The sequence below is a fragment of the Balaenoptera borealis genome (genome assembly GCF_965194805.1).
Source record: "Balaenoptera borealis genome assembly, chromosome: 8".
Classification (NCBI taxonomy): domain Eukaryota; kingdom Metazoa; phylum Chordata; class Mammalia; order Artiodactyla; family Balaenopteridae; genus Balaenoptera; species Balaenoptera borealis.
In genome coordinates, this window is record NC_138865.1 from 27,770,567 (window position 1) to 27,790,353 (window position 19,787).

General features: G+C 38.6%; 1 protein-coding gene across 1 annotated transcript in view; it reads left to right on the forward strand.

Annotated features, from left to right (window-relative positions):
* Positions 1-19,787, forward strand: part of LOC309633809 (uncharacterized protein) — a gene marked incomplete at its 5' end in the record, with an annotated part of 240,066 nt that overhangs the window by 23,144 nt on the left and 197,135 nt on the right. Inside the window, one exon of the mRNA XM_082403055.1 lies at positions 485-611. Within this exon, the coding sequence (XP_082259181.1) occupies positions 485-611 (127 nt within the window). The remainder of the gene's footprint in view (positions 1-484; positions 612-19,787) is intronic.

The window sequence follows — 19,787 nt, forward strand, 5'->3', positions numbered from 1 at the left end:
TAACTATAAGAAATACCATTTGTCTTGTATATAGCAGGCAATAAAAATGTTTACTGGATATTTGTCTTGACAAAGAAAAATGCTTGTGATCACATATTGTGACATAATGATGAAACTGAGTCTCTAAGAAATTTTTGAATCATGTGCAAATTGTACTTTCAAAGATGTAAATATAAGATACACATAAGATGGATGAAGGCCACAAGTTTGTTTTCTTAGTCTTCAAAGCTATGTGCTTTTTGCTACTTAATTTATTTGGGAAACTCCATTTTACAATATTTGCTCACTTCCAGCCCTTCTGTCTGAAGGAGACTTGTGTCTAAAATGAGAAGGAGGGAGGGTGCCAGCTCCTATCCTATCAGACATGTGCCTCTAGTGTCAGCCTGTGCCTACTCCTTTCTATGATGACTTCTCCATCTCTCTTTATTTCTTGAAAACTTGTCTTTATAACTTCGCCAGTGATGTATGTGGTGACTTTTTTCAGAGGTTGGTGGCATTCAAGGATGTGGCAGTGGACTTCACTCAGAAGGAGTGGGATTGCCTGGGTGCCACTCAGAAGGATCTATATAGAGATGTGATGCTGGAGAACTATGGCAGCCTGGTCTTGATTGGTAAGGACATTTATTTGCAAATCATTCAGTATTCACCATCTGGAATTTATGCCTTTGTCTTTGTGGATTTTTTGAGTTGTCTGAATTTCTGGCCTCTGCTACTGAGGGAATAATCTGTACTGTATGGTTGTGAAAAAGGTATCTGTTGCATACCATTCTTCAGAAGTCCTTTACACTTTCGTCTTGTTATTCTTGTAATCGTCTTTCTTCTTCAATGATGAAAACTGAACTTGAATTCTGCCACACCTACAGCTTGATCATATTTCTTTTCTTTTCTTGCAAGTAGGATTTTTCTATGTCTAAGCTAGATGTGATCTGTTTATTGGAGCAACAGAGGCAGCCTTGGATGGTTACCAAGGCCATGCCAGGAGAACCTTGCCCAGGTGAGTGAGAGCTCATCAGCAGAGAGAAGCCTTGACAACCCAGCTGGCCCTGCAGCAGCACCACCTTTGATATTTTTATTGGGAAGTGTCCTCCAAGGACCAAGGCCTAAAGAGGAAGAGAAGGTCTGAGACATAGGGAGAAAAGTAACTTATTTCCCTCCCTTCTCAGAAATGTAGGTGCCTTCCTTCCCAATGCCTGGTATTCTTTTACCTGTACATTAAATCTAATTCTTTCCAAGCTTCTCCTTGTCATTTAAACTTGGGTAAGTATTGTCACTTCTGAAAATTTTTTTTTAAAAACCCTATTTTTAACTACTATTCAGTGACTTACTCCCTTTTTGAGAAGTTTCTCCTTTATTCAGTAATTCATACTTCATTCATTGACTCTTATCCAGAAGGTGTTGATGTTTAATTTATGCAAGACTCATTTCAGAGCTTAGAGGAAATAAAGTGAATAAACTATTAAGAAATGTTTCACCTAATAAGAGAGCTAGAACAAGTCCATAAGCAATTCCCATAAAGTAGCCTCTGCTATGGAAGATGGTCCAGTGGGATGCTTAGATGTAAATTGGGTCTAAAGATGCAAATGTGAAAGCAATTAAGAAAAGCAATTTATGTCTACATTGAGGTGGAAGGAGTGTCAGTGGAGAGATTAGGGGTCAAGGAGGATGAGCTATATTTTAGCCTCATGGAAGACATAGCCTGTCCATAAAGAAGAAATGGGACCCTTGATAGGTCATTGGTGAGTTTTCTCTTTTGATCAGAAGTCAGATTGAAATGTCATTCAATGAAAAATTCTCTCCTCTGAAATTTGAAAGAGATGATACATTTCTTATTTTTGGTAAAAAACTTTTTACATTCCAGAAACAACATTGTTTTAATATCATTGTTCTGAATGTTGAATTTATATGTTTATTCTCATAGTTCTTTCATCTAGCACAACCATATCTTTTTTATTTTGATATAGATTCAGGTATATATATATATCTCATAGTTCTTTAAGATTGCTTTGCAATTTCTTGTTAATAAAATTTTCAGCCTGTTACACATCTTTTATTTGCATGGATTTTTAAATATTTGGTTGGATTCCCTGAGAAATAGACTCAGGGATGGAGATTAATATGCAAAAAGTTCACTGGGTAGTACTGCCAGTGTCCAGCCTGTAGCAGACTGAAGGAGAAACCTTTGAGAGTTGCCCAAAGTAAGGTAAGGTTGACAGGCCTTTATACCCCACATTGACCAGCCATTGGATGCAACTGCTCCTGGGAAGAGGCACTCCCTTTTGCCAAGGCCAGTGCCTGGAGGGAGACTCAGCTGTGAGCTATTGTCTGCCAACACACTGGGCAATTGGGGAATGAGTGCTCTAAAACTGGATCTGGGCATTCACTACAATTAATTAATTCTAAGATGTAGGATTCCTGGGTCCAAAGAGTTAAAAAAGCTCTTTAAACCCTTGTCCTTAACAGTATATAAGGTAGATACCCACTTAATCTGAAATAATACATTTTAGACCAGTAGTTTGTTAGTTAAAAAGTCATCTGAGACTTCCTGGCTCTGTCCCTCACACCCTGGCTGGGCGGGCAGCAGCCCCACAGCTCAGCTGACAGCAGCGGCCGGCCACACTACTCTGCAGCTCCTGATGCCAGCCCGCCCTTGTGGACCCTGCCTGGCCCTGGCTGCAGCCTCCTCCCCGCCCCTGCCCAAGAGGAAGTGCTGGGGCAGGGGCCACCTGCCAGATGCCTGGGAGGACAGCGTGGGGCTGGCCAAGAAGGGCCCATTCTCAGTGGAACTAGCCGAGGGTGGCCCCACTGGCAGTGCACTCTACACGTTCATCACCCCACCCCACCATGCCCCCTGCTGCTGACCTTGGCCCAAGGCTGCCCCAGAGCCTCGACCCTTGTGTTGCATCTCTGTGTACAGTGGACGCCACCCTCTGCTCATGCACACTCACATCCAGGGCTGCATCTACAACTTCCTCCAGCACCTCCAACTGGAAGTGTTTTGTCTTCCTCATTGTCCTGGTCTGACATCTTCAGAGTGCTGTCCACCGTCGAGCTGTATGTTGCCAAGCCACGGGGACCCTCTTCTGGATGGAGATTGTCCTGGTTGTGTTCTTTGGGATGGAGTAAGTGCTCCACCTCTGGTCAGCAGGGTGCTGCAGCGAGTACGGGACATCTGGGGCCAGCTGCACTTTGCCTGGAAACCCATTTCCATCATTGACCTCATTGCCGCCAAGGCCTCCATGGTTGTCCTCTAAGTGGGCTCTAAAGGGCAGGTGTTTGCCACCTTGGCCATCAGGGACATCTGCTTCCTCCAGATCCTGAGGATGCTGCACATTGACTGCCAGGGCTGCTGGGCTCCATGGTCCATCCACCGCCAGGAACTCCTGTATATCAGCTTCGTGGACCTCATCTTCTCCTCCCACTTTGTGTACCTGGCCAAGAAGGACACCATGAAAGAGAAATCCAGCCGAGTCGAGTTTGGCAGCTACGCGATGCCCTGTGGTGGGGGGGGGGGTGGTCATGGTCACCACCATTGGCTATGGCAACAAGGTGCCCCAGACATGGGTCTAGAAGACTACCGCCTCCTGCTTTTCTGTCTTTGCCATCTCCTCCTTTGTGCTCCCAGTGGGAATTCTAGGCTCTGGTTCTGCACTGAAGGTCCAGCAGAAGCAAAGGCAGAAGGATTTCAACCAGCAGATCCTGGTGGCAGCCTCGCTTATTCAGATGGCATGGCTGTGCTACGTGGCCGAGAACCCCGACTCTTCCACCTAGAAATTCTACGTCCAGAAGCCCTCCTGGAGCTACACTCTGCTCTTCCTCAGTCCCAAGCCCAAGAAGTCTGTCATGGTAAAGAAAAAAAAGTTCAAACTGGACAAGGACAACGGGATGAGTTCTGGAAAGAAGATGCTGGAGGTCTCCCACATCACATGCAACCCCGTATGGGAGGAGCAGAGGCCTGACCATTTCTCGGTAAACAGATATGACAATTATGCCAGGCTTTTCCATCTGGACACATTTGCCCAAAGGTCATCCTACCGCTACCCATCTCTTCGTGATGAAAAGATGTCCACTCAAATTTTAAGAGATTTTTTTTTCTGATTAAAAAAGTGGCATATGCTCAATATAGAGCATATGAAACATACAGAAAAGAATAATGAAGAAAAGACCTTTTCCCTTACCACCCAGAGATAGCAACTGTTAGGTTTTGGACATAGGCCCTACCTCCTTAGTTTTAACAAACACATGGGTTGGTTCCACCTAGACTCTTCAGTATTGTTCCTGTTTTTATCATTTGTTCTGACATGATTGTTACCATATATCATTTGAAGTTCTTGTAAAGTTGATTTTTTTGCTGTGCCCTATCAAATATTTATGCCAGCGACTTTGTGTTCTTTACTTGGTGCGTTAGGAAGGATCTGCAGGCTAATTTGGAAATACAATGGGCAAGGATTCACAGACATGTTTCTGATTTTGTTGGAATTGGATGCAGCATTTTACTGTTTTGATTGGTGATGTTCCTGCTTTTTAAACTCTTTCTCTGTCAAAGAAGATATAATATATGAAGTATTTAAATTACCATTGATTCAGGGGTGGAGTCAAGATGGTGGAGAGGGAGGACGTGGAGTTCACGTCTTCCCACAACTAGGGCACCTACCACATGCTGGTGGAGGACTTTGACACCCAGCGGGATGGCAGGAACCCCCAATCGACCAGGTAGGATGTGGTGGGGAGTGAGTGGGAAGAAGTGGAGACCAGTTTGGACCAGTGCCCCTGAGGGGTGGCTGGGGGAGGGGAAGCATTCCCATTCCTGGAGGGACCCTCAGGGGTTCAGAGGATCAGGTGGGAACACGGCTAGTGTTTCCCCTGCCCTATCGGGCCCCAGGAAGCCTGCTTGGGTCCTGGGCCGGGTCCCCCCACCTTCTGGGGAACCCTCTGGCCACGCGGGTCCTAGAGGTGTAGGAGGGAGCAGGGAGAAGAAGAGGAGAGGTGAACAGGGAGGGACTCTCCAGGATGAGAGGATCGGGAAGAATGTGCCTAGCATTTCCCCCACCGACTCGGGCTCAGGGATCCTGCTAGGGTCCCGGGCCTGGTCCTCTGCTCTCTGAGGCCAGAGGCACTCCAGGGCACCTCCAGCTGCGCTGAGCCTAATCCCCACCCCTCACCCCCACAGAGCCTTTTCCAGCTACGTGGGACCTAAGCCTAGACCCCACTCGCCAGCTAAACTCCGCCCCTGCCTAAGCTCCGCCCCGCACAGCCAAGGCCTTTTTTGGCTTTTTTTCCCCCTCTTTTTTGCTACTGTAGTTCTCTTTTACCTCTCATTTGTTGTTTCACGTATAATTTTATTTTTTCTAACATCAGATTTCTAATCTTATTTTATTTTTTACTCTTGTTATTGTTCTGCTCCTTTTTTTTCTTTTTGCCGCCCCGCATGACTTGTGGGATCTTGGTTCATGGACCAGGTGTCGGGCCTGAGCTCCTGTGGTGGGAGCTTCTTGTCTGAACCACTGGACTAACAGAGAACTTCAGACCCCAGGGAATATTCATCAGGGTGAGGTCTCCCAGAGGTCCTCATCTTGGCACCAAAACTTGGCTTTATCCAACAGCCTACAAGCTCCAGTGCTGGAAGCCTCAAGCCAAACAGCCAGCAAGACAGGAACACAATCCCACCCATCTAAAAAAAAAAAAATAAGATGACAAAAAGATATGTTACAGATGAAGGAGCGAGGTAAAAACCTACAAGACCAAATAAATGAAGAAATTTATTTATAGGCCACCTACCTGAAAAAGGATTCAGATTAATGATAGTAAAGATGATCCATAATCTCGGAAATAGAACAGAGGCTGGATCAAGAAAATACAAGAAATGTTTAACAAAGACCTAGAAGAACTAAAGAACAAACAAACAGAGATGAACAACACACTAAATGAACTTAAAAATACAGTAGAAGGAATCAACAATAGAATAACTGAAGCAGAAGAACAAATAAGTGAGCTGGAAGACAAAATGGTGGAAATAACTGCCAAGGAGCAGAATAAGGAAAAAAGAATGAAAAGAATTGAAGACAATTTCAGAGACCTCTGGGACGACACTAAATACACCAACATTCGAATTATAGGGGTCCCAGAACAAGAAGAGAAAAAGAAAGGGACTGAGAAAATATTTGAAGAGATTATAGTTGAAAACTTGCCTAATATGGGAAAGGAAATAGTTAATCAAGTCCAGGAAGCACAGAGAGTCCCATACAGGATAAGTCCAAGGAGAAACATGCCAAGACAGATATTAATCAAACTATCAAAAATTAAATACAAAGGACAAATATTAAAAGCAGCAAGGGAAAACAACAAATAACACATAAGGGAATCCCCATAAGGTTAACAGCTGATCTTTCAGCAGAAACTCTGCAAGCCAGAAGGGAGTGGCAGGACATATTTAACGTGATGAAGGAGAAAAACCTACAACCAAGATTACTCTACCAGCAAGGATCTCATTCAGATTTGACAGAGAAATTAAAAACTTTACAGACAAGCAAAAACTAAGAGAATTCAGCACCACCCAACCAGCTTAACAACAAATGCTAAAGGAACTTTTCTAGGCAAGAAACACAAGAGAAGGAAAAGACCTACAATAATAAACCCAAAACAATTAAGAAAATGGTAATAGGAATGTACATATCGATAATTACCTTAAATGTAAATGGATTAAATGCTCCAACCAAAAGACATAGACTGGCTGAATGGATACAAAAACAAGACCCGTATATATGCTGTTCACAAGAGACCCACGTCAGACCTAGGGACACATACAGACTGAAAGTGAGGGGATGGAAAAAGATATTCCATGCAAATGGAGAAACAGAAAGTAGGAGTAGCAATTTTCATATCAGACAAAATAGACTTTAAAACAAAAACTATTACAAGAGACAAAGAAGGACACTACATAATGATCAAGGGATCAATCCAAGAAGAAGATATAACAATTGTAGATATTTATGCACCCAATATAGGAGCACCTCAATGCATAAGGCAAATACTAACAGCCATAAAAGGGGAAATTGACAGCAACACAATCATAGTAGGGGACTTTAACACCCCACTTTCACCAATGGACAGATCATCCAAAATGAAAATAAATAAGGAAACACAAGCTTAAAATGATACATTAAACAAGATGGATTTAATTGATATTTATAGGACATTCCATCCAAAAACGACAGAATACACGTTCTTCTCAAGTGCTCATGGAACATTCTCCAGGATAGATCATATCTTGGGTAACAAATCAAGCCTTGGTAAATTTAAGAAAATTGAAATTGTATCAAGTATCTTTTCCATCCAGAATGCTATGAGACTAGATATCAATTACAGGAAAAGATCTGTAAAAAAAATACAAACACATGGAGGCTAAACAATGCACTACTTAATAACCAAGAGATCACTGAAGAAATCACAGGAAATCAAAAAATACCTAGAAACAAATGACCATGAAAACACGACGACCCAAAACCTATGGGATGCAGAAAAAGCAGTTCTAGGAGGGAAGTTTATAGCAATACAATCCTACCTTAAGAAACGAGAAACATCTCAAATAAACAACCTAACCTTACACCTAAAGCAATTAGAGAAAGAAGAACAAAAAAAAACCCCCAAAGTTAGCAGAAGGAAAGAAATCATAAAGGTCAGATCAGAAATAAATGAAAAAGAAATGAAGAAAACAATAGCAAAGATCAATAAAACTAAAAGCTGGTTCTTTGAGAAGATAAACAAAATTGATAAACCATTAGCCAGACTCATCAAGAAAAAAAGGGAGAAGACTCAAATCAATAGAATTAGAAATGAAAAAGGAGAAGTAACAACTGACACTGCAGAAATACTAAGGATCATGAGAGATTACTACAAGCAACTCTATGCCAATAAAATGGACAACCTGGAAGAAATGGATAAATTCTTAGAAATGCACAACCTGCCGAGACTGAACCAGGGAGAAATAGAAAATATGAACAGACCAATCACAAGCACTGAAACTGAAACTGTGATTAAAAATCTTCCAACAAACAAAAGCCCAGGACCAGATGGCTTCACAGGGGAATTCTATCAAACATTTAGAGAAGAGCTAACACCTATCCTTCTCAAACTCTTCCAAAATATAGCAGAGGGAGGAACACTCCCAAACTCATTCTACGAGGCCACCATCACCCTGATACCAAAACCAGACAAAGATGTTACAAAGAAAGAAAACTACAGGCCAATATCACTGATGAACATAGATGCAGAAATCCTCAACAAAATACTAGCAAACCGAATCCAACAGCACATTAAAAGGATCATACACCATGATCAAGTGGGGTTTATCCCAGGAATGCAAGGATTCTGCAATATATGCAAATCAATCAATGTGATACACCATATTAACAAATTGAAGGAGAAAAATCATATCATCATCTCAATCGATACAGAGAAAGCTTTCGACAAAATTCAACACCCATTTAAGATAAAAACCCTGCAGAAAGTAGGCATAGAGGGAACTTTCCTCAACATAATAAAGGGCATATATGACAAACCCACAGCCAACATTGTCCTCAATGGTGAAAAACTGAAAACATTTCCACTAAGATCAGGAACAAGACAAAGTTGCCCACTCTCACCACTATTATTGAATATAGTTTTGGAGATTTTAGCCACAGCAATCAGAGAAGAAAAAGAAATAAAAGGAATCCAAATCAGAAAAGAAGAAGTAAAGCTGTCACTGTTTGCAGATGACCTGATAGTATGCATAGAGAATCTTAAAGATGCTACCAGAAAACTACTAGAGCTAATCAATGAATTTGGTAAATTAGCAGGATACAAAATTAATGCACAGAAATCTCTTGCATTCCTATACACTAATGATGAAAAATCTGAAAGTGAAATTAAGAAAACATTCCCATTTACCATTGCAACAAAAAGAATAAAATATCTAGGAATAAATGTACCTAAGGAGACAAAAGACCTGTATGCAGAAAATTATAAGACACTGATGAAAGAAATTAAAGGTGATACAAATAGATGGAGAGATATACCACGTTCTTGGATGGGAAGAATCAACATTGTGAAAATGACTCTATTACCCAAAGCAAACTGCAGATTCAATGCAATCCCTATCAAACTACCACTGGCATTTTTCACAGAACTAGAACAAAAAATTTCACAATTTGTATGGAGACACAAAAGACCCCGAATAGCCAAAGCAATCTTGAGAACGAAAAACGGAGCTGGGGGAATCAGGATCCCTGACTTCAGACTATACTCTACAGCTACAGTAATCAAGACAGTATGGTATTGGCACACAAAAAGAAATATAGATCAATGGAACAGGAATGAAAGCCCAGAGATAAACCCACGCACATATGGTCACCTTATCTTTGATAAAGGAGGCAAGAATATACAGTGGAGAATAGACAGCCTCTTCAATAAGTGGTGCTGGGATAACTGGACAGCTACATGTAAAAGAATGAAATTAGAACACTCTCTAACACCATACACAAAAATAAACTCAAAATGGATTAAAGACCTAAATGTAAGGCCAGACACCATCAAACTCTTAGAGGAAAACATAGGAAGAACACTGTATGACATAAATCACAGCAAGATCCTTTTTGACCCACCTCCTAGAGAATGGAAATAAAAACACAAATAAACAAATGGGACCTAATGAAACTTAAAAGCTTTTGCACAGCAAAGGAAACCATAAACAAGACCAAAAGACAAACCTCAGAATGGGAGAAAATATTTGCAAATGAAGTAACTGACAAATGATTAGTCTCCAAAATTTACAAGCAGCTCATGCAGCTCAACATCAAAAATACAAACAACCCAATCCAAAAAAGGGCAGAAGACCTAAATAGACATTTCTCCAAAGAAGATATACAGATTGCCAACAAACATCATCAAAAAATCTACAAACAATAAATGCTGGAGAGGACGTGGAGAAAAGGGAACCCTCTTGCACTGTTGGTGGGAATGTAAATTGATACAGCCACTATGGAGAACAGTGTGGAGGTTCCTTAAAAAACTAAAAATACAACTACCATATGACCCAGCAATCCCACTACTGGGCATATACCCTGAGAAAACCAGAATTCAAAAAGAGTCATGTACCAAAATGTTCATTGCAGCTCTATTTACAATAGCCAGGACATGGAAACAACCTAAGTGTCCATCAACAGATGAATGGATATAGAAGATTTGCCACATATTTACAATGGAATATTACTCAGCCATAAAAAGAAACGAAATGGAGTTATTTGTAGTGAGGTGGATGGACCTAGAGTCTGTCATACAGAGTGAAGTAAGTTAGAAAGAGAGAAACAAATACCATATGCTAACACATATATATGGAATCTAAGAAAAAAAAAGGTCATGAAGTACCTAGGGGCAAGACAGGAATAAAGACACAGACCTACTAGAGAATGGACTTGAGGATATGAGGAGGGGGAAGGGTAAGCTATGACAAAGTGAGAGAGTGGCATGGACATATATACACTACCAAACGTAAAATAGATAGCTAGTGCAAAGCAGCCACATAGCACAGGGAGATCAGCTCGGTGCTTTGTGACCACCTAGAGGGGTGGGATAGGGAGGGTGGGAGGGAGGGAGACGCAAGAGGGGAGAGATATGGGAACATATGTATATGTGTAACTGATTCACTTTGTTATAAAGCAGAAACTAACACACCATTGTAAAGCAATTATACTCCAATAAAATGTTAAAAAAAGAAAAAAGAAAATGAATGGAGGGACTTCCCTGGTGGTCCAGTGGGTAGGACTGCATGCTCCCAATGCAAGGGGCCCAGGTTCAATCCCTGGTCAGGGAACTAGATCCCGCATGCATGCCACAACTAAAATTCCGTATGCCACAACTAAGAGTCTGCATGCCCCAACTAAAAAAAGGTCCTGCATGCCGCAGTGAAAATCTAGCATGCCAAAATGAAAACCCTTCACAGCCTAAATAAATTAATTAATAAATAAGAATGGAGACTCCTTTACATTTAATTAACATAAGAAAGCCTTTATCTCTTACTACATGTGAAAAATTTACTCCAGAATGTAATGAATATGAAGAGGTCATTATTCAGGACTTTTTTTGCTATTTCTGCAACATCGTAATGGAAAAGTAATAACCCCATGATATAGTGAATGTGGAATTATTGATTATAGCTCTTAAACAATGTGTTTTGTGAAGTAATTTCACTATTAAAAAATTCCTTAAAGAAAAGCTGTATAATTTTTATTTTCTACAATAATTCTAGGTGTCAAAAATTCTAAACTCTTAGAAATTTAGAAATATCTGTATGCTTATTTTAAAAATAAAAATGGAAAATTGACTATTAGGGGAGTGAAAATGAGCCACTAGTATATTAAGATATAAGATGTATGGGAATTCCCTGGCAGTCCAATGGTTAGGACTGCACGCTCTCACTGTTGAGGGCCCAGATTCAAGCCCTGGTCAGGGAACTAAGATCCCACAAGCCACATGCCACGTCCAAAAAAATGATATGAGATATGGCCAAAGTTTTTTTCAATAGAAGTTAGTTCAAACATTATTTATCATTTTCATGCTGTATCTTCAGTACCTAGTGGGTACTGGATTAACACTTGTTGAATGAATAACTATGAATTCAACCTAAGAAACAGAAAAAATTCAAAGCAACCCTGAAATGAATAGTTGGAAGGGTCTAATAAAGTTTAAAAGAGATTAAAATAACAAAGAGGAAAATGATACACCAAATCTAGTTTATTTGAGTTTGCCAGGCTAGATTTTATCATGTCTTATGAGGAAAAACAGGTCATATCTCAATCCAACATTATGAATTAGAATGGAGCTATAACTATAGATGTGATGAAGATTTTTAACTATAATAATTTTATTACAATAAATATGAAAATGTAGAGAAAAGGCATAATTTTCTAGATATGTCACTAAAGCTGAAAAGAAGATAGAAAAAGATAGAAATGTCTGAAGACACCAATTAACAGAAGAAGAAAAAACAGTTACAGATCTTTTTCTTTAGACATACTTAGAATTAGATAATTTTACAGTTGATACCTTGAGGGAACAGATATCAGATATACAAGCCTCACATTATCTTGTTAAAAATGCTAGAGCAATGCTTCTCAAGCAGACAACTTTTTCTATCCAGGACAGCTGGCAATGACTGGAGACATTTTTCGTTGTTACAATTTCAGGGGGAGAAGGTATGACTGGCATCTAGTAGTAGAGGCCAGGGTTGCTGCTAAACTTACAGTGTACAAGACAGCCCCCTACAACAAAGAATTATCTGACTGAAAATGTCTATAGTACTGCTGTTGAGAACTTCTGTTAGCACCCTAAGAACAAGTGCTAGATCAATATCAAATGAAGTTTTTTGTTGTTGTTGTTGTTTTAAACATTTGCATAGTATTCATTTAGGTCTCTTGCTTCTAGTTTGTAAAAGATTTTGAAATATTTTGAGTATCACTATTAATTTATTATTTATTAGAAATGTTTTTCAGTCCTTGGTATCCTTTGCTTTATTTATGTGTATGTGTACACGTGTGTGTATACACATATACTTGTATATGTATTTATATTCTATTTAGTTTTTCTGACGTTATTGAAGGGCATCATTTCAGGCCATGGCTTCTGGAAGTCTTTTCTGTGGTAGCAAATACACCATTGCAGGGCATTTATTTCTGAAAGAGTGCACAATGCTGCATGTGCTATAAAAAGTATTTTTCCAGGGCTAGGATAATTTGTTGAATTGTACACAGTGACCTCCCCAGTGTAGGAAGCAGCACTATTGAGTTTTGGTAGGACAAGCATTTTCAAATTTCTTTTAATTATCTAGGTTATAAGATATTCTCTTTGAAGCTTTGTGTTGAGGCAATGCCCTTTATACTCCATAAACAAGGGTAAGTGATGTTTTTTGAATCTGAGATTTTTTATCTGCCCTGTGGGCCAGGTCAAAAATTGATTACAGGGGCCCCTTCACTCCTTTGTTATAGCATTATTCTGTTCCAAACAAAGTTAAAATAAACAGTATTGATAAGATAATTATGCAGGGCCAAACTTTAAAATAATTACTCAAAAATCATCTCAAAGTGGATTAAAGAACTAAGCGTAAGACCTGAAACCATAAATTTCATAGTAGAAAGCAAAGGTGGCAATCTCCTTGACATCAGTATTGGCAATGATTGTTTGGGTTTGACACCAAAACAAAGACAACAAAGCAAAAATAAACAAGTGGGACTACATCAAACTAAAAAGCTTCTGTTCAGCCAAGGAAACCACCAACAAATTGAAAAGGCAACCTATAAAATGGGAGAAAATATGTGCAAACCACATATCCTTAATATCCAAATACACAAGGAACTCATACAACTCAATAGCAAAAACCCAAATAATCCAAGTAGAAAATGGGCAAATAACATGAATAGACGTATTTCCAAATAGACATACAAATGGTCTATTTGGAAATAGTGATGTTAGGCATGAAAATGTGCTTAACATCACTAATCATCAGGGATCTGCAAATCAAAAGCACAATGAGATATCACCTCACACCTGTTAGCAAGGCTAATGTCAAAAAGTTAAGAGATAAATGCTGGTGAAAATGTGGAGAAAAGGAAACTTTGGGCACTGTTGGTGGGAATGTAAATTGGTGTAAACATTGTGGAAAATAGTATGACGGTTCCTCAAGAAATTAAAAATAGAACTACCATATCTTCCAGAAATCTTATTTCTGGGTATATATCCAAAGGAACCAAAATTCTTATCTTTAAGAGATACCTGTACTCCCACGTTCATTGCAGCAGTATCCACAATAGCTAAGATATGGAAAAAACCCAAGTGTCCATCAGTTGATGAATGGGTCAAGAAAATGTAGTAGATATATACAATGGAATATTATTCAGCCTTAAAAAATAAGAAAATCCTGTCATTTGCAACAACATGTGTAAGCTTTCAGGGCTAATTGAAATAAGCCAGATAGAGAAAGACAGATACTGCATGGTATCATTTACATGTGGTATTTTTTTTTCTTTTTTTATTGAAGTATAGTTGATTTACAATATTGTGTTAATTTCAGGTGTACAGCCTAGTGATTCTTCTTTTTTTTTTTTGCAGATTACATTCCCTGTGCTATACAGTAAATTCTTGTTGCCTATGTATTTTATGTAGTTTGTATTTGTTAATGTAATACTCCTAATTTGTTCCCCACCCCTCCATATCCCCTTTGGTAAACATGTTTATTTTCTATGTCTGTGAGCCTGTTTCTGTTTTGTACATACATTTTTATATTATTGTTTTATAGTCTACATATAAGTGATATCACATAGCATTTGTCTTTCTCTGACTTAAGCATAATACTCTCTAGATCCATCCATATTGCTGCAAATAGCAATATTTCATCCTTTTTTATGGCTGAGTAATAGTCCATTGTATATATATCACATCTTCTTTTTCCATTCATCTGTCGATGGACATATAGGTTGCTTCTATGTCTTGGCTATTGTAAATAGTGCTGCTATGAACATTGGGGTGCATGTATATTTTTGAAATAGAGTTTTTATTTTTCCAGATATATATCCAGCAGTTGAATTGCTGGATCACATGGTAGCCCTGGTTTTAGTTTGTTAAGGAACCTCCATATTGTTTTCCATAGTGAAAGCACAAATTTCCCACCAACATTGTATAAGTGTTCCCTTTTCTCCACATCCTCTCCAGCATTTATTACTTGTAGACTTTTTTTTTTTGAAAGTTTAGTATTAGTTGTTTTGTTTGTTTGTTTTTTTATACTGCAGGTTCTTATTAGGCATCAATTTTATACACATCAGCGTATACATGTCAATCCCAATCGCCCACTTCAGCACACCACCATCCCCACCCCACCGCAGTTTTCCCCCCTTGGCGTCCACATGTCCATTCTCTACATCTGTGTCTCAACTTCTGCCCTGCAAACCGGCTCATCTGTACCATTTTTCTAGGTTCCACATACATGCATTAATATACGATATTTGTTTTTCTCTTTCTGACTTACTTCACTCTGTATGACAGTCTCTAGATCCATCCACTTCTCAACAAATGACTCAATTTCATTCCTTTTTATGGCTGAGTAATATTCCATTGTATATATGTACCACATCTTCTTTATCCATTCGTCTGTTGATGGGCATTTAGGTTGCTTCCATGACCTGGCTATTGTAAATAGTGCTGCAATCAACATTCGGGTGCATGTGTCTTTTTGAATTACGGTTTTCTCTGGGTATATGCCCAGTAGTGGGATTGCTGGGTCATATGGTAATTCTATTTTTAGTTTTTTAAGGAACCTCCATATTGTTCTCCATAGTGGCTGTATCAATTTACATTCCCACCAACAGTGCAAGAGGGTTCCCTTTTCTCCACACCCTCTCCAGCATTTGTTGTTTGTAGATTTTCTGATGATGCCCATTCTAACAGGAGTGAGGTGATACCTCATTGTAGTTTTGATTTGCATTTCTCTAATAATTAGTGATGTTGAGCAGCTTTTCATGTGCTTCGTGGCCGTCTGTATGTCTTCTTTGGAGAAATGTCTATTTAGGTCTTCTGCCCATTTTTGGATTGGGGTGTTTGTTTCTTTAATATTGAGCTGAATGAGCTGTTTATATATTTTGGAGATTAATCCTTTGTCCGTTGATTCATTTGCAAATATTTTCTCCCATTCTGAGGGTTGTCTTTTCATCTTGTTTATGGTTTCCTTTGCTGTGCAAAAGCTTTGAAGTTTCATTAGGTCCCATTTGTTTATTTTTGTTTTTATTTCCATTACTCTAGGAGGTGGATCAAAAAAGATCTTGCTGTGATTTATGTCAAAGAGTGTTCTTCCTATGTTTTCCTCTAAGAGTTTTATAGTGTCCAGTCTTACATTTAGGTCTCGAATCCATTTTGAGTTTATTTTTGTGTATGGTGTTAGGGAGTATTCTAATTTCATTCTTTTACATGTAGCTGTCCAGTTTTCCCAGCACCACTTATTGAAGAGACTGTCTTTTCTCCATTGTATATCTTTGCCTCCTTTGTCATAGATTAGTTGACCATAGGTGCGTGGGTTAATCTCTGGGCTTTCTATCTTGTTCCATTGATCTATGTTTCTGTTTTTGTGCCAGTACCATATTGTCTTGATTACTGTAGCTTTGTAGTATAGTCTGAGGTCAGGGAGTCTGATTCCTCCAGCTCCATTTTTTTGCCTCAAGACTGCTTTGGCTATTCGGGGTCTTTTGTGTCTCCATACAAATTTTAAGATGATTTGTTCTAGTTCCGTAAAAAATGCCATTGGTAATTTGATAGGGATTGCATTGAATCTGTAGATTGCTTTGGGTAGTAGAGTCATTTTCACAATGTTGATTCTTCCAATCCAAGAACATGGTATATCTCTCCATCTGTTGGTATCATCTTTAATTTCTTTCATCAATGTCTTATAGTTTTCTGCATACAGGTCTTTTGTCTCCCTAGGTAGGTTTATTCCTAGGTATTTTATTCTTTTTGTTGCAATGGTAAATGGGAGTGTTTCCATAATTTCTCTTTCAGATTTTTCATCATTAGTGTATAGGAATGCAAGAGATTTCTGTGCATTAATTTTGTATCCTGCAACTTTACCATATTCATTAATTAGCTCTAGCAGTTTTCTGGTGGCAGTTTTAGGATTCTCTATGTATAGTATCATGTCATCCGCAAACAGTGACAGTTTTACTTCTTCCTTTCCAATTTGTATTCCTTTTATTTCTTTTTCTTCTCTGATTGCCGTGACTAGGACTTCCAGAACTATGTTGAATAATAGTGGTGAGAGTGGACATCCTTGTCTCGTTCCTGATCTTAGAGGAAATGCTTTCAGTTTTTCACCATTGACAATGATGTTTGCTGTGGGTTTGTCATATATGGCCTTTATTATGTTGAGGTAGTTTCCCTCTATGCCCACTTTCTGGAGAGTTTTTATCATAAATGGGTGTTGAATTTTGTCAAAAGCTTTTTCTGCATCTATTGAGATGATCATATGGTTTTTCTCCTTCAATTTGTTAATATGGTGTATCACATTGATTGATTTGCGTATATTGAAGAATCCTTGCATCCCTGGGATAAATCCCACTTGATCGTGGTGTATGATCCTTTTAATGTGTTGTTGGATTCTGTTTGCTAGTATTTTTTTGAGGATTTTTGCATCTATATTCATCAGTGATATTGGTCTGTAATTTTCTTTTTTTGTAGTGTCTTTGTCTGGTTTTGGTATCAGGGTGATGGTAGCCTCATAGAATGAGTTTGGGAGTGTTCCTTCCTCTGCAATTTTTTGGAAGAGTTTGAGAAGGATAGGTGTTAGCTCTTCCCTAAATGTTTGATAGAATTCACCTGTGAAGCCATCTGGTCCTGGACTTTTGTTTGTTGGAAGATTTTTAATCACAGTTTCAATTTCATTACTTGTGATTTGTCTGTTCATATTTTCTGTTTCTTCCTGGTTCAGTCTTGGAAGGTTATACCTTTCTAAAAATTTGTCCATTTCTTCCAGGTTGTCCATTTTATTGGCATAAAGTTGCTTGTAGTAGTGTCTTAGGATGTTTTGTGTTTCTGTGGTGTCTGTTGTAACTTCTCCTTTTTCATTTCTAATTTTATTGATTTGAGTCCTCTCCCTCTTTTTCTTGATGAGTCTGGCTAAAGGTTTATCAATTTTGCTTATCTTCTCAAAGAACCAGCTTTTAATTTTATTGATCTTTGCTATTGTTTTCTTTGTTTCTATTTCATTTCTGCTCTGATCTTTATGATTTCTTTCCTTCTGCTAACTTTGGGTTTTGTTTGTTCTTCTTTCTCTAGTTTCTTTAGGTGTAAGGTTAGATTGTTTACTTGAGATTTTTCTTGTTTCTTTAGGTAGGCTTGTATAGCTATAAACTTCCCTCTTAGAACGGCTTTTGCTGCATCCCATAGGTTTTGGGTCGTCGTGTTTTCATTGTCATTTGTCTCTAGGTATTTTTTTTATTTCCTCTTTGATTTCTTCAGTGATCTCTTGGTTATTTAGTAACATATTGTTTAGCCTCCATGTGTTTGCTTGTTTTACGTTTTTTTCCCTGTAATTCATTTCTAATCTCATAGTGTTGTTGTCAGAAAAGATGCTTGATATGATTTCAATTTTCTTAAATATACTGAGGCTTGATATGTGACCCAAGATGTGATTTATCCTGGAGAATGTTCTGTGCCCAGTTGAGAAGAAAGTGTAATCTGCTGTTTTTGGATGGAATGTCCTATAAATAGTAATTGTATCTATCTGGTCAATTGTGTCATTTAAAGCTTCTGTTTCCTTATTTATTTTCATTTTGTATGATCTGTCCAACAGCATAAGTGAGGTGTTAAAGTCCCCCACTATTATTGTGTTATTGTCGATTTCCTCTTTTATAGCTGTTAGCAGTTGCCTTATGTATTGAGGTGCTCCTATGTTGGGTGCATATATATATACAATTGTTATATCTTCTTCTTGGATTGATCCCTTGATCATTATGTAGTGTCCTTCCTTGTCTCTTGTAACATTCTTTATTTTAATGTTTATTTTATCTGATATGAGTATTGCTACTCCAGCTTTCTTTTGATTTCCATTTGCTTGGAATATATTTTTGCATCCCCTGACATTCAGTCCGTATGTGTCCCTAGGTCTGAAGTGGGTCTATTGTAGACAGCATATATATGGGTCTTGTCTTTGTATCCATTCAGCAAGCCTGTGTCTTTTGATTGGAGCAATTACTCCATTCACATTTAATGTAATTATCAATATGTGTGTTCCTATGACCATTTTCTTAATTGTTTTGGGTTTAGTTTTGTAGGTCCTTTTCTTGTCTTCTGTTTCCCACTTAGAGAAGTTCCTCTAACATTTGTTGTAGAGCTGGTTTGGTGGTGCTGAATTCTCTTAGCTTTTGCTTGTCTGTAAAGCTTTTGATTTCTCCATCGAATCTAAGTGAGATCCTTGCCGGGTAGAGTAATCTTGGTTGTAGTTTCTTCCCTTTCATCACTTTAAGTATATCATGCCACTGCCTTCTGGCTTGTAGAGTTTCTGCTGAGAAATCAGCTGTTAACCTTATGGGAGTTCCCTTGTATGTTATGTGTCATTTTTCCCTTGCTGCTTTCAATAATTTTTCTTTGTCTTTAATTTTTGCCACTTTGATTACTATGTGTCTCGGTGTGTTTCTCCTTGGGTTTATCCTGTATGGGACTCTCTGTGCTTCCTGGACTTGGGTGGCTGATAGGGAAGTTTTCCCATGTTAGGGAAGTTTTCAAGTATAATCTCTTCAAATATTTTCTCTGATCCTTTCTCTCTCTCTTCTCCTTCTGGGACCCCTATAATGCGAATGTTGTTGCATTTAATGTTGTCCCAGAGGTCTCTTAGGCTGTCTTCATTTCTTTTCATTCTTTTTTCTTTAGTCTGTTCCACAGCAGTGAATTCCACCATTCTGTCTTCCAGGTCACTTATCCGTTCTTCTGCCTCAGTTATTCTGCTATTGATTCCTTCTAGTGTAGTTTTCATTTCAGTTATTGTATTGGTCATCTCTGTTTGTTTGTTCTTTAATTCTTCTAGGTCTTTGTTAATCATTTCTCACATCTTCTCCATCTTTGCCTCCATTCTTATTCCGAGGTCCTGGATCATCTTCACTATCATTATTCTGAATTCTTTTTCTGGAAGGTTGCCTATCTCCACTTCATTTAGTTGTTTTTCTGGGGTTTTTTCTTGTTCCTTCATCTGGTATATAGCCCTCTGCCTTTTCATCTTGTCTATA